At 36.4% G+C, this 27,348-nt stretch overlaps 1 protein-coding gene across 1 annotated transcript; it reads left to right on the top strand.

Annotated features, from left to right (window-relative positions):
* Positions 1-3,123: 3,123 nt before the first annotated feature.
* Positions 3,124-23,756, top strand: alcamb (activated leukocyte cell adhesion molecule b). Its single transcript, XM_060888549.1, has 16 exons — positions 3,124-3,333; positions 13,701-13,807; positions 15,127-15,343; positions 15,436-15,500; positions 16,508-16,595; positions 16,686-16,862; positions 17,272-17,396; positions 18,081-18,213; positions 18,695-18,807; positions 18,889-19,015; positions 19,879-19,994; positions 20,590-20,722; positions 21,139-21,168; positions 21,395-21,503; positions 22,742-22,857; positions 23,048-23,756. The coding sequence occupies exons 1-15, from the start codon at positions 3,279-3,281 to the stop codon at positions 22,827-22,829; spliced, it is 1,683 nt and encodes a 560-aa protein (XP_060744532.1). The 5' UTR covers positions 3,124-3,278; the 3' UTR covers positions 22,830-22,857; positions 23,048-23,756.
* Positions 23,757-27,348: the final 3,592 nt, after the last annotated feature.

Raw genomic sequence — 27,348 nt, 5'->3', positions numbered from 1 at the left:
ACATATCTGACATCTACTCATCCAGCATTACAAACACCTACAACAGTTTAATTTATATAACTGTGCATTTGAGGAGAATATAGTATCATTCTAATGAGAATTTTTCATAGACAGTTATTTCAGAAACAGCTTTGAGGTTATGGTCAAGTGTCCATTTAAAAAAAATAACAGAAAACCTAGCAAGCATTACAGCTTTGTTTGAAAACATTTGGTAATATGAGCACTTTTCATGAAAATTCTTTGACATACAATATAACTTAGTGAATATAACTTAGACTGAATTACATTAGCATGCCTTTCACGTGCCTACGACTTAACCTGAACATAACTACAACCCAATCGTACTGATAGCCCTCTTATAGAAAATGCTAGGATGTCAATTTTGTGTATTTTACTGCAGCATTATTCTAGAGAATTCACTCCCATTGTAAGGCAGTCCAAACAACAAAACATCATGTACACACAATTATGCTCTCATTCACACCTACAGGCAATTTAGCTTTACCAGTCCTTACCGGTTTGTTGTTGAACTGTGAGAGAAATGGAGAACCCTAAGGACACCTACATGAAACACAGAGAAGATATAAAACTCCAAACAGCCGGGAACCCATGTTACTGCTGTGAGGTAGCAATGTTACCTGCTGTGCCTCTCTGCCATGCAGTCATAAAATGATATTTCGATTGTCTAATTCTTATACAAACTGACCTTCCAATCTGCTGCCTGATGGTTTAACCATTGAGATATGGATCAGAAGGTTAAGAGTTCAACTCCAACCACCACCAAGCTGCTACTGTTGGAACATTGAGCAATCCCCTTGAACATCAGACAGATTAGGTAAATATAATGTAAATGTAAATGTCGGCATGAGATAAAAATGCTTTATAGCTATAAATGCAAAATACAAAATATAATGCACATTAGAAACATTTTCATACTGCACCAACAACTGTATAGATAAGGAATGCAGTGTATTTATAGATTCATGTTAAACATAAACCATCAGTCTTAAAGTGATGAATCCCCAGTTACATGAACTAATGAAGCACTCACACATTGGAGATTTAGCCATCGACTGACACTGGGAAAGCTGTTAAGGGCATTTGCACCTCCTGCCATGACAGTATGTTAGATTCCTCCTCTGCTCTTTGCCCTTTTCTTTTCTATATTGAACATAATGAGGTCTCTGCTGCCTTCTGTATAGCCAAGCCTCACCATTCATTCTCTGTGGAGTGAGTCATTTCATGTACTTCAGAGCACGCTGGATAACAGAGTCTCTGAATATTTCTTTGGAAAGTCTTCAGAAAATGTAATATTCTTTAGAATGATTGTGTTCCCTAAATTTTGGATGTAATTGCACTAATTGAAGTGTTCAGATTTGCTGCTACTATACACATATGTAGTTATGAGTTCAGTTATTTTTTTTGTAAGTCTATATGGACTTAATAATAATATGCACTTTGGTCAACCAGTGAAATATCCATGCAAGAATGTTGGTCACTTTTACTAGTTCAGGTTTTGGATGGGAAATAGTCAGTAAAAGTTTAAATATTCTACCATTTTTATTAGTAATTTGCAAGAATATTGTTTATATTGAAATCTCTGTTTTTGCAATAGCAATATTGGAAAATACCAGAAGATGCTTATGTTGTAAAATGTCTCTTAGCTTTAAAGATTAAAAGATTAAAGTTTAAAACTCTCCAGGACTGTAGGTCTTCTTTTTGTTTAGTTATGTATTAATTACAAACTGCGATTTTGGCTCTGCCTTTTCTCAAAACAAAACAAGTCATGTCCAACTTCTGGATTTTTTCAAAGACATTATATTTCACCTAAAATCTTGGTCAGACTGCTCAAACAGGTGACATATCAACCTAAACCACACTCATCAGTGCCAAATAAACATACAGAAATGTCTCTGCTGAGTGTTGGATTTGAAAACATAAGATTTTCCTTATTTTACTGCTTTAAAATCAAGTAAAGATTCTTATATCTTGCACTGCTGTGGATTCTCATTCTGTTTAAAAGGGGGGCTTTCAGGCTCCCATGCAGACCAATAGGAGGTGTTAGGAAGGACAATGTAAATGTGAATGAGGTGAGAGAATAGTGAAGCAGCAGGGACACTTTGGGGTAATAACAGCTATAAAATGTAAATTCAAAAGAGAGAGTGAACAAGATAGAAGGGACTTTGTCCCTGGTGAGATATTAAGATTCTTTGATCTTATGTAAACATAATTATAGTGTATTACACCGGGGGTGAGATTATACACAGGTATAATGTTATACTGTTATAAGAAACAATAGATACACTGTTTATGGTATTGATATAATGCCTTATGATAGATAGATAGATAGATAGATAGATAGATAGATAGATAGATAGATAGATAGATAGATAGATAGATAGTACTGAATTAACTCTTCAGGGTTATAAAGTAATCCTTACAGTACTGAATTATCCCAGATAGAAGATCATGTAAATAATGCCATACACTGTTGATGGTACTGAAAATTTAATATAATGCCTTATGATAGACAGACAGACAGACATACAGACAAACAGATAGATAGATAGATAGATAGATAGATAGATAGATAGATAGATAGATAGATAGATAGATAGAAGGATATGAAGAATTAGTATAGGGATAGATATGAAGATCATGTAAATATTGCCATAGATACACTGTTGATGGTATTGAAAATTTGATATAATGCCTTATGATAGATAGATAGATAGATAGATAGATAGATAGATAGATAGATAGATAGATAGATAGATTTAGTATAGGGATAGATATGTAGACCGTGTAAATAATGCCACATTTGAACATAAACATTATTAGCAGTCATGCTAATAATTACACCAATTACAGTTTTTTAGTCATAGTGAATTAATGTATAATGAAATTAAACAAACGCCTAGTGTTGTGTCCTAACCTACAGTTAGTTATTAAGACTTAAAAAAAGTCTCTTAAAAAAAGAAATCTTCTACAAAGGCGGCAATACTAAATATCCAGCTAGTTTGAAATTGTTGTCTAGATTGTGGGCGGAGACTAGGATTTCTTGTGGGTGTGTCATGAACAGACCTAAGGCGTGTTTTGTGTGGCGCGCACTCCGGACTGCAGAGGATTGAACAAGAAGCGCACGCGGTACCAGTTTGAATTAGGAGCTCGTTGTGTATGACGCTGCTCGAGTCGAGTACAAACGCTTCAGGACTTATTTCAGAAAGTTGAGTTGTTTTTTTTTGTTCAAGAGGACCAGCACTGATTGTTTTTCAAGAATGCATGCGACTGTCTTTTCTGCGTGGGTCCTCTTCATATCCCTACTGGACCAAGGTAATGTCCTTTTATGCAGTAGTCTATACTCCTATATATATATATATATATACTCATTTTAAGTTTAGAAGTAAGTAAGTTTTGTAAGTAACTGATATTGAATCAATAAGTAAAAAGGTAAACGAGAAAGCATAATGAGCAGAGCATAATGTTTAATAAACTTTTAGTCTATTAATAACTATCCAGTCCTTATAGTACTGAATTAAATCTTACATCTCTGAATAAACTCCCAAGACTACTGAAGTCCTTAAAGTAACAGCACTGAATTAAGTGTTACTTTATTAACTCTTTAGGGTTACATAGTATTCCTTACAGTAAACGTACTGAATTAACTCTTTAGGGTTGTAATGGTAAATTTAGGGTTAAATGGTCATTTAAAGCCTGCCATGTCTGTCTCGCTGAGCACATTGCATATTGAAATACTAATGTGAATTAGCACACAATGAACTGAATACATCTAGAGTGACATTACATTAAGATGAACAGTTCATGAATAAGAGATTCCTTTTCTAGTATTCCTTACAGTAAACGTACTGAATTAACTCTTTAGGGTTTTAAAGTAGTCCTTACAGTAAAAGTACTGAATTAACTCTTTAGTCCTTATAGTACTGAATTAAATCTTGCATCTCTGAATTAACTCCTAGGACTACCGAAGTCCTTACAGTAAAAGTACTGAATTAACTCTTTAGGGTTTTAAAGTAGTCCTTACAGTAAACCTACTGAATTAACTCTTTAGTCTTTATAGTACTGAATTAAATCTTGCATCTCTGAATTAACTCCTAGGACTACCAAAGTCCTTACAGTAAAAGTACTGAATTAACTCTTTAGGGTTATAAAGTATTCCTTATAGTACTGAATTAAATCTTACATCTCTGAATAAACTTCTAGGACTACTGATGTCCTTACAGTAACAGGACTGAATTAAGTGTTACTTTATTAACTTTTTAGGGTTATAAAGTAGTCCTTACAGTAAAAGTACTGAATTAACTCTTTAGGGTTATAAGGTAATCCTTACAGTACTGAATTATCCCAGAATTAGAATTCTGAATGAACTCAGTAATAAATTAATTCTTGCAGCACTGAATTAACTCGTAGCGTTAATGTAAGGGGAGATTGTATAAGCCCTAATGTAAGCTGTAGATAAATCCTCTGTATATGCGACAAATCCTCTGTATACCCCTGTAGTGTTGGGGTTCTAGGATATATCTTGCTTTGCTTGTTCTGATAAGAGATCAAGCTAAGTGATAAACCGTCTGAAAACCGTCTTCTTATGGAGTTTGGGTGTGGGGAGTGTGCTCATTGAGTGCTCATTTAAAATCTGAGGAAAAGTCTGCACATGTTGCAGGGCAGATTATACATTGTCTAACATGCAGTTTTTTAATTTGTACCATTATTGAGCGTTTTATTTTTTGTTTTGTTTTTTAACGAATTTGTGTATGCATACTTGTGAGTAAGACGGTAAGATAGTGTGAAGTGGGGGTTGGGGTGAAAGGCGTTGGTTTCTTTCCCTCAGGCTTGCATGTGAATGCAGCCTTCACCAGGTGATGAAATGTGTCATGCTGAGAACAGCCTGCATTCTGAATATTCAGTTGTACATCTTCATCATCTGTGTTCTGCGTCAGAAACCGAGGCTTCATGAGTACAGTACTTGCCGTGTATTGAACGGACAGGACTGTTGCTCATTTAGTACTGATACAGGCGCAGGAAGATGTCTGTTTGGTAACAATGTGCCTTGTGCTGAAAGATTGACAGTTTGTCCTGCAAGGACGCAGTGTGAACACGTGTGACCTCAGTGCCTTTTCAGGTCCAACAGCCAGCAGCTCTTTCGAAGCGGCAAATGAGGCAATCTTTTGAACTTAATCTGATAAAGAAGTGCCAACATCTTGCAAATGCCAAAGACTTTTCTATTATCATTTTACAGTTATACAGGCATATAACCTAATTATCTATTTATATACATATACACACACACACACACACACATATATATATATATATATATATATATATATATATATATATATATATATATATATATATTTATATTTATATGTATATATATATTTGAGTTTTAAGTCAAGAGTAAAGGGGCTTTTAATATCATTTCTAATACCATATATAGCTGATACAGTTCACAGTGGAACAAAATAACCTTCCTCCAGGGCCAGTGTTCCTTCTTCCTTCTGATGCTTATTTTTAGTCGTAATCTTTTAACTTTGAAAACCTTTCTTTAAGGACTACAGCACTTTCCCTCCAGAACAAATAGGGCTTAATGGCCATTGAAGGAGTCACAGAAAAGTAGCCTTAGTGAGGCATCTGGTTTTTGTTCCTTTAGCGCTCCTGTTTTCCCCCACCCCCTCTGGTCACATACACACAAACACCCTCACACAAATGCGCAGGCACACACACACACACACCGCTGGCAGAGTCACACCTGGTCTGACTTGTTTATCTGGTGGGATTCTCTTAGTTTGCTTTCATTCGAACATCCCCTTCTGAAACCGAGTCTTATGTACACGTCTTTGTGTCTTTGCAGAAAACTTCTAAAATGTTCAGATATTTAATTGTGTTAGTGAGTTCTTTTTTTTTTGTAATGTTTCTTTAATCCTGTGCTTGGATCAGTTGATTTCATTTCTTCAAACAATTGTGGCCTACATCACAAAAGTAAATTGATGGTGCGTTAAAAGATCTGCGTTAAGCTATTTCAGCTATTGATGAGAGATATGTTAAATAAAATGGAGCGAGAACTTTACAGCCTCTTCAAGGCAATATTTCTGAGTTCTTCCCTATAAGTGCAGGTATTCTTAAGAGCTACATTATCTGTCATCAGGCAAAACAAGAGAACAGTTCTTTCTGCATTCGAAAAGGAGGAAACCTGTTGTTTTTTTACGACAGACAGAAGAACAGCTCTGACGCTCTTGCAATGCAGGAATGGCTCCTATTGAAATGCGCGTAAGGTGCTTTCTAGAAGCTCCAGTGCTCCTGGAGGTCCACCCTGCTTTGGACAATGAGTCAAGTTGTTCCCCTTCTTTTGTTATGCACTTTACCCCTACTGGCTACATTGTCTGTTGGGGTTTTCTTAACCGGTGCATATATCTGCTAGTGAGGAGTTCTTCTCTTGAATTTAACACAAGTGCATACACCCCCATGGAGAGGGTCTTATCTGTTCTGTGTCCTTTATTTGAGGAGCCCGGTCTCATATGAATGACTACCCTTCATGCAGCTGCAGGCTGAAATATGCCATCAGGTCCATTTACATTTTGTGAGAGTGAAGTGACTGGAGCAGATTTGTCCATTCTGATTTACAGTAATTTGGTGTCATCCAAAAAATGCTTACTCCACGTGTCTTACTGTGCCTTTTTCTGATTAGGTGGAGAAAGAGAGTGAGATCTATTCCCATTGTCTTTTATATAATCATCTTGATATATGTTTATTTAGTGCCTTTGTTTAGCTGCCTAACACAAAGGGGCTTTGGTACGATTTTGAGAGCTCATAATCCCACTTAGGGTGTGTCATGGTTTAGGACATAAAGCTAGTTCTTACAGTAATATATGACAGAGAATGTCTTTTTCTTACCCTAAAGTAATCTTCAAGTGCCTCTTCTGCTGGCTGTTGATATTTTGTCTTAGAAATTATTTTCCGTACATAGAGGTACAAAAAAGTATTCTTTTTTCCAGATTCATGAAGATGTTTTTGTAGCAGTCACAAATAAATATATATTTTTTTAATTTTTTAATTATTTTTAATTGACTGCACTCTTTTATCTTTGTGCACCCAAAATTAAACGAGATACGCAACGAAATATTTTCTAGACTAACGTCTATAAATCAGTCAGACGGAGCTCTCGGGCTAGAATCTTAAATTAAAAAAAAAAACCCTGAGCCACCACAGTGTTTAACTAATCAAGCTACTTCCTGTTCAACTGGTTTGGAGAAATAAACACTTTGCTTTATATAAAGGCAAACGTTCAACCAACACCACTCACCAAAACAGCCCACTTGTACATCAATATTGATAGCTGTAATTGGTCTAGAAGTGTGGCTCTTGGCATTGCTGCCATGTTTTCAATGTTCTTTAAAGTACAACATAATACAGCTCTATACTTCTATAAAGAATCAACACTGAACTGAAGGCAAACATGTAAATATGGGACATGGGTTGCATGCAGTTGGTCAAAAAAAAAAAAAAAAAGAAAAAAGAATAGGTTTTAGGTGGGGTGATCTTTCATTGAGGCAAACTTTGATGTTGCTTTGCTTTGAGTGTACAAGCCACCACAGATTGCCGCAGCAATTTGGAGCAGACACACCTGTTCCAGGTGTGCACTTCCATAGCATAGGATGTTTGAAAGTCTCTTTTTCCAGCATTTCAATTGTCTCTTAGCGTCTGGGTTAGGCCAAAGAACACAGTTTGAACAGGGTATTTCCTTACATGGGGTCAAGAGTCGACTATAAAAACGTTATTCATTTACAATATTGTAATCAAGATGAACTCAAGTTGAATCATGTCTGCTTAATGAAATGTTATGAATAAACCAGTAGGAAATAAAGTGCATAAAGCGCAACATAGGTCTGTTTTAACTCAACGCTTAAGAAGAGAACAAGCTAGTGCACCAGTGTTAATATGGTAGCTGGGCTTTATGCTACAGGGCGAATCCTAAAGGCAGGGTAGATCATGGTGTAGAGGGCAGGTTAAGACCTGCATGACCTGTGACTTCTTGTTCCGGACAGGCCACTGAACAAGCAGGAATGTGAATTGAATGCACAGCATACAAACCGAGACGTTCTCAGATGACATACTTTAAGTCATGTTGAAGGATTTTTGTTATGCATTACCACTGAAGCACGTGCCAATGTGAAGGTAAGAATAAAGGTATGGCGGGATACCACAAGGCCGTAATGTGAACACCATTATTCTGATGGTTCATGATATTTGTGTGCTGTTGTATATCCACAACATTTTTATTCTTTCACACTACTGCCTCTCTTTTAGAAAAGAAGGTCCTTCTAAAAAAAAAAAAAAAACAAGTAAGCTGACCTTCTTGTTTTGGCATCAGTTCTGAATGGCCTACATGCAAATGCTGATAGTATGAACACATGCAGCCCTGCAGGCCTTGGCCATTCAAATGTGCTATGTGTGAATGCATTTGTAGTGTAGATGAAAACAATGCTGAAAAACCATCATCTTATTTTTTGATGCAGTAGCCATTGTGAACAAGCCGATGTAGTCACCAGGAGCCAAGTATATTTTCTATCTCTGGTTTTTAATGACTGCTCATTACTGGGAGACATTGTTGGATTTTTAATGCATTCTGGCCCCCGGGGGTCGTCTCCCATCAAATTCATAATTTAGCACTTAATGGATGTGATTCCGGAGTGCACTTATCTCTTAACCTGCAAAATTACTTTTGTTTTTATGTAGCCTATTCCTGATGCAGACATTCACTGACAGGCTTTATGGCAGATTCAGAAAGCTATAATGGCACTTGCTCATTAGATTGACAGGAAGACATTTGGGAAAGAAATATGGGCTCAAAATCAATTTCCGCCTACTGGCTTTAGTAAATGGTGCCCTCTATTTATTCAAGACACAGCCTTACTAAACTGCCTCATCCTAAAGGTTAATAGTTAACGGTTACTGAACACTTAAGTCTCTTCTTAAAAGCTATCCCTTCCTCTTAGTATGAGCTGATTACGGCCTAGAAGCAAATGTTTATGATTTAATCAAATATGATATAATGTACTTTGGCGACTGATCATGATATTAGACAGGATGGAGAAAGCATGACGTAGTTTAACACAGGTCCTCAATGGTATAATAACACACACACACACACACACACACACACACACACATTAATAGGTGTTTCAAATCTATAATGCGGTTTTCATCCACTAAAATAAAAATAGTAAGCAGATCAGTTGTAACCCTTTTCTATTAAACTGGAAAAAAAACAAGCTATGGTTCTGTCATCTGTTCTTTTGTGTAATTTTGACTTTGATTTGATTGTGCCACTGTACTATACTTGCACGTTCGTATTCATCAGCAAACTGGGACGCAAAATATCAGCCCAAACGAAGCTCAGATCTGCAGGGCGTTTCTCTCTGAGACTGTCAGTGACAGACTGTGTGAACTGGCTGCGAGCCCAAGCCCTAGCTTTGCTTGTTCATGCCATTATGTTTATTTTTCATACCACATTCTGTCATGCTTGCTTCCATAAAATATCACACATTTATCTACATTGACCCAAAAATGAAACTTTAAATCTTTGAAAGACAGGAAATTATACCAATATTCATAATAGCTGTCCCGTTAATGTATATATTAATCAGTATCCAATCAAAATAATTATTAACATAACATTTTTAATTAAATCATAACATTTTATTAGCTAGATCAATAAAGTACATTTATACACCGGTGAAGTAATAAAGCACTGTTATACAATTACTGTTAGATTATATTATAATTATTGATATTTCCAGATCATTTAACATGTGATTTAGGTACAGCTGTATGAAAGTATAGTACAGGTTCAGTTAACTATAACTATGACAAAAGTAAATAAGCATTGTGTGATCCTCTGGCAACAGATGAGTGATCTGTGAGCGTAATGTTTAAACAAAGCACTTGCTTACAAAAGAAGATTGAACATGGGGGATGGGGCGGATTTGTTTACTTCACCTGGTCCACAGTCATCAGCTCGGAGGAATCAGCACAGCACACTCGCCGGTCTCTCTTTGTGTGCTCATCTGGTGTTCACTTCCCTAATGTAGGTGTTACGGCGTGTCCTCTTTGTCGAGTGAGATTAGATGAAGAGGGTTTTTAAAGCAGCACTGCCTGTGGCGTCCAAGGAACATAAAAGCCGTCATAAACTTTTGTATAAAATACACAGCTGCTGCTTAGAAATTTGGGCCAAATGAGATGTCTTTTACCCATTTTGCCCTCATACCTTCAAGCTATGGCCTGAAAAAGAAGAAAACAGAAAAGATCAGATTGGAAAAAGTTAAAAAGCTTAATCTTATCAAGAAATTGTGGTCTAGGACCACATTCATTACCAAGTTGGTTACCTTGAGTGTGACGCACAGAGATTGATATTTAGACCGACCTTCTTAACCTGTTCCAAAACGGCTGACATGCTGTGTACTTACAATTATTTGTTGTCCACTACGTTTTCGTTTTCGGTTTGGGATCCATGCGAACAGAGCAAGATTGCTTTTGATCTGTGTAGGAAGGGCATTTCAGGGGATAGTCGTATTCACATTAAAGATATATATGGGGTAGTTAGTGTCACGAATGCGAACCAGCAAGACAGAGATCGGATGTGAGCAAATACACCAGAAGCTTCTAACGTCAACATAGCTTTCATGTGATTACTAAGAAAACCTTTGTGTGAACATTTTAAAACATGGTCTTGTCAGTGTTGTCTTGTAGGATGGTTTAACCGATAAAGTCAAGAAAGCAAAGAAAAAATGTTATTGCTTCCTTTTTTTTGTGGTGCATTTTTTAAAAATTGCGCATGTAGAGACAAAAATCTGTCTTACAACAAGTCTGGGCAGGTCGTAAAACTACAACGGAGGCATCTGCTGACAGATATGACAGGCGACTGCATCTGTGTGCAGAGTCGTTGATGAATGTAGACACAGGCATGCAGACTAAATTTGGTTAAGTAGAACCCTGAAATTAGATTGACCAACCCTCTAACTCTAACTTGCTAGATAATATAAGATTAATGCTACAGTCTCTTTCCACTAAAGAACACAGATCAGCAGATGAAATATACATGCCAATAGAGGTATATAATATATAATATTTGTAGTGTGAAGCCTAAAATAAATAGAAATACACCTGCACAAAGCAACTAGTTGTCTACTTCCTGGTTGTTATTATCGCTTTAGCAAAATCAAATGGGTTTTTGTTTCTCTCTTTGTCTCTCTGTCTCTCTGTCTCTCTTTGTCTCTCTGTCTCTCTCTCTCTCTCTCTCTCTCTCTCTCTCTCTCCCGTCTTGTGCTGAGAAAAATGAACCACTCAAGTAAAGACATTTTTTATATTCTTAAAGCATCCCTGTAGTCAAATCTGAGGCTTTTAAACCATTTTTTTGTCCTATTATTAATTCTGATGATGTATTTTGATATTCTGTGCAATTATTTTTCTTATATTATATCCCGGTACCTGTACCTTTGTTTAAAAAAAGATCATTTGGGATGGTTAAGTTACTTCATAAAATAGACTCGATGGCTTGGACTTGTTATAATTATTAGAAAATGGCCTAATCTTTAAGGAACTTAACTCATATCCTTGCATCAACCTCTGGTTATTATGGGATAGTTTGACAGGTTTGGCTGCTGTTATGTAACTACTGTTATATAATTGATGCACGTAGGACAGGGTAAGGTTTGGGAGGACATGCTGTAAATGGACAGAAGGAGTCAGACACTGAACTATTCTAAGACATTGTGCCTGAAATACTTTAGAGGTGTCAGAACATTTACTACTGATCTATCTAGTGAAATGTTTTATCTAATGGAATGTAAAAGAGATCAAGGCTGGGATTGATATGGCATTAGGTCATGGAGGGTGGAAGGATAGGCAAGTATAGTATAGGATACACGTATAGTACATCACGTATAGTTTGCTGGCCCACTGCTCTTGACAGAACTGGTGTAACTGGGTCAGGTTTGTAGGCCTTCTTGCTCGCACTCGCCTTTTCAGCGCCGCCCACAAATTTTCTATGGGATTGAGATCAGGGCTTTGTGATGGCCAGTCCAATACCTTGACTTTGTTGTCCTTAAGCCACTTTGTAACTAATTTGGAGGTATGCTTGGGGTCATTGTCCACTTGGAAGACCCATTTGTGCCCAAGCTTTAACTTCCTGGCTGATGTCTTCAGATGTTGCTTTAATATATCCACATCATTTTCTTTAATCATGATGCCATCTATTTTGTAAAGTGCACCAGTCCCTTCTGCAGCAAAAAAGCCCCACAACATTATACTACCACCCCCATACCATCCCCACAGTTGGGATGGTGTTCTGAGGCTTCAAAGCTTCGTCCTTTTTCCTCCAATGTGGGTGGAATGTCATTTTTCCTATCATTATGGCCGAACAGTTAAATTTTTGTTTCGTCAGACCACAGGACATGTCTCCAGAAATTAAAATTTTCCCCCATGTGCAGTTGCAAACTGTAGTCTGGCTTTTTTATGGTGGTTTTGAAGTAATGGCTTTCTCCTCCCAGAGTAACTTTTCAGCTCATGGCCGTACAGGATTCGCTTTACTGTGGATAACGACACTGTCTTACCAGTTTCAGCCAGCATCTTCACAAGATCTTTTGCTGTTGTCCTGGGGTTGATTCGCACATTTTGCACCAAAATATGTTCCTCTCTGGGACTCAGAATCCGTCTCCTTCCTGAGCGGTATGATGGTTGTACATTCCCATGTTTTTTATACTTGCTTATTATTGTCTGAACGGATGAACATGGGACCTTCAGGCATCTGGAAATTGCACCTAAGGATGAGCCACACTTGTGGAGGTCAACAATTCTTTTTCTGATGTCTTGGTGGATTTCTCTTGATTTTCCCATGATGTCAAAGAAAGAGGCTCTGTGTTTGAGGTGTGCCTTTATATGCATTCACCAATTAACTCAAATGGAATCAATTAACCTATCAGAAGCTTCTTAAGCTCAGAATGGAATCATCTGGAGGTTTTTTGTTTGAAGGCACGATAAACTTAGTGTATGTATACTTCTGACTTTGATGAAAGTGATAATAAAAATACATAAAAATTCTCCCTCGCTCGATTCTGACATTTAACAAATGCAAAAAATATGTTAATATTTATTGATTTAAAACAGAAAAAGTTTACTCTGATTTAATGTATGACAGTAAAGAAATAAAAGTTTTTGTTTTTTTTCTGAAGTGAATGTAAATATCTGGTTTCAACTGTATAGCATCCAGAACGAATAAATCGCACCCACAACAAACTGTCTAGTTGAATATATTCAGCCTCCGTATGTAGCTTACTTACTCGACGATTCTATACAAAGCCACAACAACCTTAACCCTGGGGTGTTGTCTAGGTGGAGAACATGAGCCATGCATTTATTTCAAAGCCATGATGGCATTTGACTTTATTTGAATATACAAAATATCTGACTGCTTTGCCTGACAAGCAGGCGAGGTCATTCAACGTGATCCAGCAGGATTCAAATTTTATAGGAGAAATTAAAACTTACGTCTTTCGATGCCGGAAATAAAATACAATTGAAATATTTGATACTGTTTATTTATGTCACCTATTACAATAGATGGTTTTGGTAAACGAAATAAACTTACTGTCCCCAAGCATCCTATAAGTGTTTCTTTTTTTTTTCAGTGAGTGCAAACACAGCCGTGGTGGGCAAATATGGTGAAACTGTTGAGGTGCCTTGCGACAAAGGAAACATCAAAGTAGAGGACATCATGATAGCTAAATGGAAATATGTAAGTATATTCCAATATTCAGTCTTAGCTTATCTTCATCGGGGTTAGTCATTCAAAAAAAATGAAGTCGTGTGATTGTAACCTGGTTGTGGGTTAAAATTGAATGGATCAGCTTGCTTCAGATAAAAGGATCTTCCAGATCTTCTAAATTTATTAGAAGTAGATACAGAAGCAGAAACCATAAGTAATAGATGGAGAATTATTCTAAGAACAGATATGGTTGGGTTAAGTGAGTGTAAGAAACCGCACACAGAGGTATTGAGACCACTGACATAGCCTACAGACTTGCATGCTCGGACTATCGTCGTGTATCGTATGCTGACTATTTACTGTAACCATAATTGTTCAGCATAGCATATTTTTTTATCCATTATACATTGAAAAATGATGAAATTCCATTTCAGGTCAATATTAATTATATAATTATGACACGAATGAATGAATCAGTCACACAAATCATCTTTCTTGATACTATTTTTAAAAATGGGATTCACCTATAAGCTTGAACAAGATGAATGAGTTCTTTCATTCAAGCCCAAGGATTTTATATGCATGTTACTACAATAAAATGACTTCAGTGAGCTATAAATATAGAGGACTTTGCAGAGAAAATAGTAATAAATATAAAAATATTACTCTTGGGGTGGCACTCCGTCCAGGGTGTATCCTGCCTTGATGCCCGATGACGCCTGAGATAGGCACAGGCTCCCCGTGACCCGAGAACAGTTCGGATAAGCGGTAGAAAATGAATGAATGAATGATATTACTCTTGCATACCAAAAGCATGTAAGAAGTGAATTATTTGCACACACGGCCTCATGATGAATTTTATTTCTACCTGTAACATTAATGTGTGTTGAATTTATATTACTAATACTAAGACAACTCATAAAATAGAAGAAAGAACTTGGGACTTTTTTGAGAAACTGAGAAATTTGCAATGAACATAACTTCAAAACAAAAGGGTTCCTTAAATCTTTGCCTTCTTCTCATTTGAAAATGATCATGTTACATTTTTAATTTCAATTTTTAAAATGCATTGCTTTTATGTTGTAAAGTATGGCGCTGGACAGGAAGACTCCAGTCTGGATTTCTAGAAAAATATTTTAAAATTACACACAGAAATTTAAGTTAACCATTTGCGTAATGCAACTCGGAAAACAAAGAACTGTCCCCGTGTAAATATTGCTGGTATGATCTGCACCTAGCAGTTAGCAGCATTGCGTGCATGTTTGCGCGTTTGCAACCTCTGAGTCTCTCGATCATAAGCACATGTATGATTATAGCTATGCTAAGAAATGCAAAATTCTGCTTCACAGAACAATGCGGGCGGCGCCGACGTTCATCTTCTGACAAAATCATATACACAGAATGCCTCGTTTGCCCCAGTTGCGGAGTACCAGGGCAGACTCGTCCTCACAAAGGACCTCAACCTAAAAATTTCCCAGGCCAAAATGGCTGATCAGAGGACATTTACCTGTATGGTGGTGGCAGGAACGGACATATATGAGTATCCAGTTGATGTGACAATCGAAAGTAAGTATATGCTCGAATAACACTGAACACTACACATCATGCTGAAGTAATCATATGTTTATTAAATGATATAATCCACTCTTCTCCTGCAGAGGCTCCGTCTCCACCCACAATCACAAATCAAGCCAAAGTGATAGAGCTTGGCAATCTAACAACGGTATGTCATAAACTACATGCACTTAAAGTTTGTTTTTATTCCTCTAAAGGTGTGGCATTATACAGATATACTCAATAACTATACACAAATAGACTTAAAAACAGCATCCACCCAGAAGCCTGGAGCAGAATTACATTAGCTTACGATTTCTTCCTGAAAACAGTTAAACCAGAATAGTTTGAGTGGGTTGTGAAAGAGGGTGGAGTCCTACAATTGTTCTGTACTTGATAATTATCTTTTGTGGCAGACTTGACTAGTTTTATCTTCTTCTGAATTTTTATCTACAGGTAAAGCATTGAAACACATTAGTATGACATTTACAGCTTAATGCACAATTTTTGGTCATTTCAAATATTGTGCAGAAGCTTTTATCTTTCTTGGTTAAAGCTCTAATTACTATGTCCATGCGAAATTGAAACAAGTCGATTAGACGGACTTGAATATTCTCTCTCTCTCTCTCTCTCTATCTATCTCTCTATCTATCTCTGTGTATATATCTATATATATATATTTATATATATATATATATATATATATATATATATATATATATATATATGTAGGTGTATATATATAGAAATACACCTGCACAAAGCAACTAGTTGTCTAGTTGTTACTATCACTTTAGCAAAATCAACAGGGTTTTTGTTTCTCTCTCTCTCTCTGTCTCTCTCTGTCTCTCTGTCTCTGTCTCTCTCTCTGTCTCTCTCTCTGTCTCTCTCTCGCTCTCTCTGTCTCTCTCTCTGTCTCTGTCTCTCTCTCTCTCTCTCTCTCTCTGCCTTTCCCGACTCCTTACCCTTTTTCTTTTAAAGACACAGTACAACTAAACATCTTATTTACTTCTAATTTTCGACTCAATATAATGTTAAAGTTCAGAATCGATGGTATATTTTAAACAAAAAGCATGAATAGTATCTTTGAGTTGCTCTTTTGTGATTAACTAGTGTAGGTAGGATACATTGGAAATGTATTAGTATTGCTAAACGTTTGTTTTTATATTTTTCCAGCTGGCAGAATGTACTACTAAAGATGCCAGTCCAGCAGCTCACATTGTCTGGCTGAAGGACAATGTTACACTGGTAGAAACTGACAAAGGTATGAATCATCTCAGGTCCATGTGACAAATAAGGCTTAAGAAATATGATTATCTGATAAATATGATAATCTTGTTATTTATCATTTCAGTGGTCGCCATCAAAGAGGATGCACAGAAAGACAAAGTCACCGGGCTCTGGACTACATCCTCCAAGCTGCAATATTCAGCTATGAAGGCAGATATGAATTCCAAGTTCACTTGTGCCGTCAAGCATAAGAGCCTCGCTTCGGACCTCGTGTCTGCTCCTATGACCTTCGTCATTCACTGTAAGTCTCCATCCTCACCTTCGTTGTTAATAAACAAACTACTCAGATTAATTATATATTTTCTATATATTTTCTATAATATTTTATATATAAGTCAATCAATTCCCGATTACACTGTAATATCAGCGTTTACTGACTGGATAAACTGCTTTCAGAAATACACAGAGCAATGATGGTGAAGCTTGAATAGGGCTTTTTTTTGTTGGGTGCCTCAGGGCATGATTACAGCCAGCCTGTCCCTGCTGCTACTCTCAAAAGCTCTCCTCACTCGAGAAAAACCTCTGCTCTTCAGACTGAGAACCTCTCAATGGCTCATTATGACCATCTGCTTAGTGGCTTGATCTGTTTGCCCCGTATGTAGCCCTCCATATGAGCTAATCCCTCGCTTTCACACCTCTTTCCTGCACAGACCCTAGTGAAAAGGTCACCCTCCAGGTTGTGTCTGCACTCCCGATAAAGGAGGGAGCCAGCGTGACCCTGAAATGTGCAGCTGATGGGAACCCCCCACCGACCAGCTACAACTTTTATATCAAGGTAAGTAGAGCACGTCTGGCTCTTTTCATACCGAGTTCACTCTAATGTCAGGCAGCTTTTGAGGGTCATATGGGCTACTGCATAATTTATACATACTAAGGTATTACTCAACAATGCAGTGTCTATTAGAAATAGAAAAAAGCATAAGTACTGTCCATATGCTCCTTTTTCCATTCCATTTTCTCCAGTAGCCGATTTTTTTAGTTGGGCCACGATGCAGAGACGCAACCTTACAGGGCAGTCTAAGTTCTGTTGAAAGAAAAAGGCATAGGAACAAATACCACTTGTTTTGGTCCAACAGATGTACTTCATCAAGGCATTCACAATATTTTGTTTTCTAACCCTGTTATTGTATTCCTTTATTCTAACTAAAATCATAAGTCTTGAACTTCTGATGAAAGAAACTGTTGCTTTTTAATCCAGTTATTTAGTTCTTTCTAATATTTCTGTGATTATAAGATTTCAGCACAGGTCAAAGCATATGCTTTTATATAATTTATATTCTATTAAACAATATTTTGATGTTAAACCTCTCACCTCTCATTTATTTAGCTGTATGTAAATAGCCTGGTTATTACACAGACTTAGTTTTGCATAAAATGTGTGACAGAATTCTGTTAATTTATAAAGTCTCAGGAGCTCTGTGCTGAAACCCAATAAATGTGCTTCCATTTAAATGTGCAGGGAAAGAAGGTGACCACTGACAACTCGGACAATTACAGCTTCCCCAACGTCACCCGGGCCGACAGCGGAGAATATAAGTGCTCCCTGGTGGACGACGAAGCAAAGGCAGGCTCTGCCAGTTTTACCGTAGTGTGTAAGTCGTTTGGATCGTTCTAGATTAGATGTGAGCCACTTTAATGTGTGGGCCAAGATCAGAATCATCATATCTCATACATGGGAAAGCAGTCATCTTAATAACAAGTAGATTGAAAGATGTGTTTTTTACACACTTCACTGTGCATGAACATATCAGTGCTGGTGTCTCTTCCGCAGTCACACATCCAGGAAGTCTGCAAGTCTGTTTTTAAATGATGGTTGTTCAGCAGGAATGAGCTATTCGGTAGAAAGACAGTTTTGTCTTTGTTCACTGATATGGAAAATGTGTGCATGTGGGTTTGTTTAGTCTTTTTTACAGAAAAGGTAAACGATTTGTGGTGTGAATACAGCTTTGTTGTCTTGCCCACTTTCATGGAAAGTACTTATTGCATTAGAGATCTGCTATGGGTGATGAAATGGACATGGCCAATAAAATACAGAAAAGCTAAGATTTTTCTTCATGTCTTGTTTTGCTTTAGACATGGACATCACCAACGTCACCAAAGGAAAGATTGTTAAACTTTTGTCTGAGAGCTTTGAGGCAAAATTAGAAGTGGACCCCTATAAAGGTACACAAGTGTCATGGACAAAGGTAAATCAAAGAACGACAGTTTTGCATATTATTTTAATTTGTAATCAGCTTCGTCGTTTCTAACACCTACTGCTGTTACAGGACAATGTAAAACTGAGCCATAAGCCCAAGTTTGACAAGCTGAAGTACTCAGACTCTGGAGTGTATGAATGTGTGGTTTCCTTGGAAGGAATTGTCAAAAAAGCATCATTTGAGCTGAGTGTCCGAGGTAAGTGTGCACTAATATTAATCTTACAACAACACCCTATTAGCACATCTCATCTCATATAAAACATCCTTCAACTTAAGCTGTATGCATATAGTAGGGTCCACTGCATAGATGTAGCGGTGTCCAAAAAGTCTAAGAATAATAACTGAATATTCAGTAGGTTGCACAATTTTTAGGTCACTATTTAAACACAAGTATGTTTGTGTAATTGACCCTGTTCCTGAGTTTCTGTGAGTCTTATCCCTTCCGTGGGAGTGCATGTTCAAGTGACACGCCAATGGATTTGATTTGGACTGGAGCATGAGGTTTTACACAAATTATGACAAAAAAATGGAGTCTGTCAGCTCCTATGTACATTACACAAAAAACCTCTGTGTTAAATTGAAATGGTATTCTGTGCAGAAGCATTTATACTAGTGGTACTAGCAGACTTTTGGACCCTACTGTATGTTCTTATATATTGTAAAGATGATCTTACTGTTATTTACCACTGCAAAGTAACCATTACAAAATACAATAGAAATGATTTTGAGATCCTTTTTTTTTTTAACAGTAATAACAGACACCAAACAAAAGCAGGTGACAACAGTAAACTCTAGGTTGCGTCACATTTTCATAATTCAAACATAATCATAATTGTGATTTATTTCATAATAAAAAAAGGAGAAGAAATGGAATTAATTACCGAAAAAGTATTCAGGTATATACTGGATGGATGGATGGATGGATGGATCCATCTTGTTGGTAGTGAAATCAGAATTGTGGATCCTCTTGTGTCAGCTGTGTCACTGAGCTCACCTCATAAAGATCTTTAAAGTACTGCTGTATAGTTGATGACTGTTGATGACTTGTTGTACTTGTAGGTGCTCCAAGTATCACTATGCTGACTAAGTTACAAAGTAATGGAGCCAAGCTTCTGAGCTGCAAAGCTGAAGGTTCACCCAAACCCACCGTGCAGTGGAGCATCAACGGCACTAACGTAAGCACGGATCCATGAACCTCCAATTTTATTAGAGACTGCAGCTGGCATGATGTATGACAAAACAAATTAAGAACATATTGTAGATAGCTACAACATATTAAACAGCATGAAATTAGTCAATGTGTAGTTAATGAGTAAGTTTTTTTGATTAATTTACTTACATTACCAAAAAGCTGCTTATATCATGTCAAATACTACAATTCTATCTTTATTACAACTTCCATTAAAGTGATCATGTTGTATCTTTTCGATGCACATGCACACTTTCACTTATCACCTATACAGTTGATTGGACTGAGTTGTGAATCTCGAGCTCTGAGATTGTCACTAGAACACACTCCATGAAGCTGTTAGTGGATCAAGTGGCTGTAGAGTAGGACATAGTACTATACTGCCCTTAAGTGGTGCATAGTGAAAGCACAGCTAGACGTTAACAAACCGAAGCAGCAACCGTTTCAGAACTGTCCATTACTTACCTACTTTTCCCAACCATGATGCTGTATTATTAATCTAGCCTGATCAAATGTAGTTCCATCTTAGTGCTAAAGTATGCATGGTGTAATGTATGTGTTTTTTGTTTTGGTTGTTGCAGGTCTCAGAGAGTTCCTATGTGAACGGAATAATCACATACAATCTCACATTGATTCCAACAGCCAATCTCACGATCAACTGCACAGTTTCTAATGAGCTAGGCACCTTCACGAAGAGCATAGACATTTCCACCTGTAAGTATATTTCTGTCGACAGCATTATGGATGTTTTTCACTTAATGCCTTTTCACTAATAATTGACGATCGTTTTATTTAACCTATATATAATATAACTTATAAATAATCATTTGGCATTAACTGGCATAATGGGTGGTATAGCCACGTCCCAGCTCCAAGGTTCTCGGTGTGATCCCTAGTTGGCTGCTTCTAAAAATAGTGGCTATGTCAACAGTATTTCCAAGAAGTGTATAGCGAATAAATGTATCATTTATCAGTATATTGGAGCATGTTCTGCTAGGTTAAATTATATTTAAAATATTATTCTATATACACTATATAGTAGGCTATGTGTTAATATGAGTATTGTGTTTACACTTTCAATGTACTGTCCACAAATTCACACAAATTATACTTTTTTGATCTGGTTACAGTGCCAGAAGATTCAACAGTGGAGAAAAGGGGTGAGTTCAAAAAGTTTCATGAATACTCTTGTGTCATCAAGAGTATTCAGATCTTCACTGATTAGAAAAAAGCAGGAAATTGCAGATATACTAGCCACTTCACTTCAACTGAATTTGAGGAAATGCGCAGATTTTTAAAACCATGTGGCTAAAGTAATAACGATATTATCAAATTTGATTTCTTTTTTTATTAAGTGTTTTAATGCAATTCTACCTTTTTGCACAGCGGAAGATTCTACAGACAAAACACAAGTAGTAGTAGGGGTCGTCATAGGCCTGATCGTGGCTGCTGTCATTCTGGGTCTGGCCTACTGGGTCTACATGAAGAGAACCAGGTAACAACATAGTTCACAGCTAACCTTGACTCAAACCTTGATTTATCTATTAAACTGAAATTTCATTCAAGTGAAGTTATAATCATCGTAAAATATATAGATTATTAGAACCACGTATTACCATATCATATATCATGATTACATGATGTACTGATGATCATCAAAATGAATGTAGTACAACATATGTGTGTGGCAGCCTGGAAATCAACCTGAATTTAGGCTTTGTTTCTAACTTTCTTCTCTGGCTGCAAAGTTAATATCAGATAAAGAGTCAGGTTAACAAACACAGTGGCCATGTCATAAACTCTGCTAGATAACTGTGAATTCTTCATGCAGTAAATGCCACACTTTGATTAAGTTGTAGTAGCTATGTTCCATAAAGAAATAGAGCCACCTGAACATATCTCTGGTCTGGAGTTGAATTCATGTTCCACAGTGGCTTATTTAGTTCAGCCGTGAATAAAGATGGTTGACAATAAAGTTCTTGCCTTGTAGAAAATTTTGTGTTTCTGTATTTGTGATAATCTTATTTCTCGGTTTGTTGCTACTGGATACTTGAATTTTCTTCCAGATAGATTGTTCGATCTATCTATCTATCTATCTATCTATCTATCTATCTATCTATCTATCTATCTATCTGTCTATCTATCTATCTATCTATCTATCTATCTATCTATCTATCTATCTATCTATATCCAACCATCCATCTATCTATCCATCCAACCATCCATCTATCTATCTATCTATCTGTCTATCTATCTATCTATCTATCTATCTATCTATCTATCTATCTATCTATCTATCTATCTATCTATCTATCCAACCATCCATCCATCCATCTACCTACCTACCTACCACATATAGGAGGTTCTATACTGCCTATAGGAGTTAATGTCTTTAGTTAAAGATGTAACCAAAAGGTTAAAGGTGCCTCAGTTCAACAAATTACACCTCTTTTAACAACTGATAACACCAGTAATAATTTAGAGGATCAAGTCTTCTGCAATCCCTACTATATATTTGTCCAACCAGGTTGGCGTTTCTAATTCAGTATTGTGTCTGTTGACTTCTGTCTGTTGGAACACTGCAAACTTTCCATGGGAAGTCAATACACTGTACACACTGTCATGTGACAGGGTTTCCCAGGCCACCACACATGTATTTCAAATATATGTATGGACAAATCACAGGGTTATAAGGATTAAAGTTTGAAATATGAACTTTTGGTCTCTATTTAGGGAAGGAACCTGGAAAACAGGAGAAAAAGAGAATGGCACAGTGGAGGAAAGCAAGAAACTGGAGGAAACTCAAAAAGCTGATGTCTAAAACCAAAGGATACGTTCAGAGTAAGAAGGTGAGTGTTTCCTTCAGGCTTGTTAGCATCCTGGTACTTGTTACTGATACACTACTTAGATTTGTAGATGCATAAAATTCTCTATATTAAATACTTTAAAAACTATTTACTTTGGTGGAATTGGTTTTAGTGGCATTCGGTATGATTGTCCCAGAAGAGTTATTGTTTGAATAACTTTTTTGTTTTCTAGGAGAGGAGGCAATATTGTAGTAGTCTGTATTGCAAACTATGGAAACGTTTGGGAAGCTGAAAGGAGACCATCTCATTTGGTTGATAAACCATTATCTGATCCAGTGTGTAATGTATATTGCCATCCTCCATACAAGTGGGAGATTTAATAAATGATGTGTGTTGTATAATTGTGAATCTCCTGCACTGTGGATCCAATGTGGAATGAACTTGTTCAAAGTCTAAATGTTAATTACTTTGCTGTTTAATTATTTTGTGCATTTGACATACATAATAGTTGTCTTTTTTGTTGTGTATTGAACACATTTATTTAGTTAATGTCAATTTACCTCAACACTAGTCAGTAAACTGTGACTCCATTTGTGGTTTGGGATAAGAAGCTTGTCCTGCCATTTGGTTTTTTGGAGAGATTTTTTTACTTTTTTTTTTATTTTTTTTTATTTTTCTCTGATCCACATATACATGTGACTACAGTACGTTTTCTTTTTTAGTTCATTCAGCACTTGGATTTTCATCAAGATAAACTAGTTTGGAAGTTAAAATAAGATCGCATGTCCATTCCCAGTGTCCAGATTTCCTTGGCACGAGACTCGAAAGCTCCATTAAGATGTTACAATATGCTAAATGCTACATTTAAAATATAAATTTTTACAGATTGGAAAAATTATGTTGAGTTAAACCATTAAAATCCTAATAAGGACAAATGTAAATGCTGAATGCTCCATCTTTGGTCTGTTTTAAAATTTCACTGAAAACACTATATTGACCATAACTACATTACTGATGTGTTGCCTGTAATAAATTTGTTTAATTTATACCCAATAGTGTTTTATTTGAATTCAGTCCCTTTTTTGATAGAAACTCTGATTTAGATTAACATATTTTATTCAATTTATTTGTTTGATAGCATTTCACATACCATTGTATAACAGTGTGTTATATAAATATATGTCATGTCAAATATGTCATATAGATTTACTATCCTGATTTCACAACTCTGCTAATGTATGACTAGAAAAAGAAGTACATAAAAATACCTACTGCATTGCTACTGCTACTGCAAAATGCTTTCTAACTGTACTAGTGATTCACTTGTAGTCTGTAGGGCTTCAAGGTGCAGCCGTGGACTTCATATATTCAATCTGATGTATGAGCAAAGAATGGTAATAACATGACATGTTTAGGTAGTTAGTAGGAATATGACAGATTTGCTAATCTCTGGAAACTCATTGCAGTACTAAGAGTTGAATTACAGCCTAATCTTGTGTTTTCAGTGTGTTCTTTCACAGTTTGTTTAAAAACAATTTGTATTCAATTCATGCTAGTTTTTTGTTGATATGTGTTTGATTTATATGTGTAATGCTCAGCAGATGTCAAATGGTAACTTGATTGTTTTTATTTTGTTGTTGCCATCTAGTTTGCTATTCTTCTGCTATGTATATTGTATATGCTTTGTATGCCTGGTTCTGCCTTTTTCCATTTAAGTCATGGTTGAGACCAAAGAGGGTAGTCTTTTAAGTATTGTACATACATTTTTCTTTTTTGGCATTTGCTTAAATAAAGTGTACATTTTTGAAAAAAGAAGAAAAAAAAAAAAACAGGTGGCATTTGCTTTACTGAAATCAGTATTGGATTAGTGGATTAGAATTTGTATTGTATTTATCTTGGTTTCTGTTTTTTTTTTTTACAACACAGAACACTGCCTTATTGGGGTTTAGGTTGTAAGGAAAAGCAAGAAATTATGAGGATGAAACTTTGGGAAGAATCAAACGTAAAAGGGAACCCATACTCTTCTGGGTGCAGGCAGAAACAAGGATTATAAATTATTACAGTATACAGGACTAGAAGAGTAAAGACAACCAGTACTGTGATGAAAAGTGATGTTTACTAATCTACTGGTAGGACTTTTGAATTTTTGTGCTTTAACGGTAAAGAAACTCTAAGGAAATTATATTAACGATATTTACGTTTAAATGATAGGTATTCTGCAGATTTGCTGATCAGAAGTAACTTTCAGAATGCTTTGATATAATAAATCAATAAATACAGGTTCACTAGGTTACATACTAAGAATACTATAAGTCAAAAAGTATACACATTGAGGCACAACAGTAGACGACCAAGTCAGGTTCAATTTATGTCAGGAAAGATCAGATTGTAGAGCCCAATTTTGGAGCCAAAAGCATGAACCTGCCTTGTGTAAACAGTCTTTGCCTGTGAAAGTGGTGTAATGGTGGGGAATATTTTCTTGGCACACTTTGGACACAATATTAAACAATCATTGTTTGAATGCCAAAGACTATTTGAGCATTTTAATCAAGTCATCTCAAACTGGTTTTATGAACAAGACAATGAGTTCAGTGTTCCTCAGTGATCTCTGCAGGCACAAGATCTGAATCCAAAAAAAAAGAGGTAAAAGATGAGAATCACATATAAAAGTGCACCTGAAAATCTACTAATTGCATGATGCAATCATGTTAATATGGACCCGACTTTCAAAGGAATATTTCCATCATCTTGTGTAATCCATGCCATGAAGAATCCCAGCTGTTTTGAGAGCAAATGCAAAGTACTATTATAGTATTCCTAATAAAGTGCTTAGGACCTTTATATTTTCCTAGCAGCTTAAGCCAATCTGTCCTTTTTCCTCTAACATCTCTTATCATTAAGGTGTTTCCACCCACAACTGAATGTTTTTTACTTTTCAAATCATGCTAAGTAAACTATATAAAATGTGCGTGAAAATCCTAGATCAGCAGTTTCTGAAACCGTAAAACAAACCCAACTTTTACCTTCAACCATGCCACAATCAGGCAGGATACACCCTGGATGGAGTGCCAACCCATCGCAGGGCACACACACACACACACACTCTCATTCACTTACGTAATCACACACTACAGACAATTTTCCAGATGCCAATCAACCTACCATGCATGTCTTTGGACCGGGGGAGGAAACCGGAGTACCCGGAGGAAACCCCCGAGGCACGGGGAGAACATGCAAACTCCATACACACAAGGCGGAGGCGGGAATCGAACCCCCAACCCTGGAGGTGTGAGGCGAACGTGCTAACCATTAAGCCACCGTGCCCCCCAATAATTAATTAATTAAATTATTAATACAATTATTAAAAAAAAAACATTAAATGACAACAATAATAAAACAACAGATTTCAACATGTCATTCTTTCCAATATAAACCAACATCAAAAGCCAATTGGAAAAAAATAAGTAGAGCCTGTAATACAGTAACATGTAGATCCAAATTTAGCAACAATTATTTGATAAAAAAAAAAAAAAAACAACAATAAATAAATAAATAAATATTTTCTAGGAATTCATCAATCTTTCAAACCATTGTTTATCATTGCTTCAACATTGATACCTCCAATGCATCTCTACTATTTGAGGTCATTCAGATGTTATTTAGCCATTTGCTGGTGTGCCTAAGCTGCTGAACAGAAAGTGTCTTTTTTTCCTCAAGAATATTTTGCTAGAAAGTGGAGCTCATGGTTGTATCAATGACTGCAGGTCTTATGGCTGCAAAACAAGCCCAAATCATCAGTCCACCCCCAGGCTTGACGGTTTGTATGGGATGTTTGTGGTCAAACATAGTGCTGTGCATGTCCAAACATCTCCACCTTGGTCTCATCAGTCAAAATAATATTGTTCCACAAGTTTTGTGGTTTGCTCAGAAGCAATTTTGGAAACCGAAAGCATGCTTCCAGTTTCTTTTTTGTTTTTACTTGTTCAATCATTATCTGATTGTGCTCTTATGAACCTAAATATTAAATGTACTTACAGAAGCCTGTAGGTCATGTGTTGTAGCCTGTAGGTGATTTTGATTGTTTGCTTTGCATTAAATGTTATGAATTTCGGCTGAATTTGCTGGATGACAATCCTTCTCACTGTAGAATGGTGAATTTCAAATTATATGGAAATTTAGCCTTTATAATTGAATAATTTTAGCAACAGTTGCTTCTCTAAGGTCATGGTTATGTTCTTTCTTCATGGTATGCTGTGGACACACACCTGAGTGCTCCTGAACACCAAACTGGCAAATGTTCTTCCTTGATAGATCATTACATTTCTTCATAATTAACTAATGTTGTCCATTTCATTAGTACCATGTAGCAGCTATTTACTTTCTTACTGATTATGGAAGTTGGAAGGTTGAACATATCTGTCCAGTTTTGGAATCTGAATGTTGATTTATTTTTTGGAAATAAATGATTGCATATTCAAACCTCTTGTATTTGTCTTGTCACCTGAATCTATTTGTTTGTTTAAAAGAAGTTGG

This window comes from Tachysurus vachellii, chromosome 15 (genome assembly GCF_030014155.1).
Source record: "Tachysurus vachellii isolate PV-2020 chromosome 15, HZAU_Pvac_v1, whole genome shotgun sequence".
NCBI lineage: Eukaryota > Metazoa > Chordata > Actinopteri > Siluriformes > Bagridae > Tachysurus > Tachysurus vachellii.
The sequence above is the reverse complement of the archived record's forward strand: the minus strand, read 5'-3'. Positions and strand labels throughout refer to the sequence as shown.

Bases quoted from the DNA above. Each gene is read 5' to 3' on its own strand.
- alcamb (XM_060888549.1), top strand. From the start codon at position 3,279: ATGCATGCGACTGTCTTTTCTGCGTGGGTCCTCTTCATATCCCTACTG. The intron at 3,334-13,700 runs GTAATGTCCTTT...TTTTTTTTTCAG, and splicing joins CATATCCCTACTGGACCAAG to TGAGTGCAAACACAGCCGTG. The intron at 21,504-22,741 runs GTAACAACATAG...GTCTCTATTTAG, and splicing joins GTCTACATGAAGAGAACCAG to GGAAGGAACCTGGAAAACAG.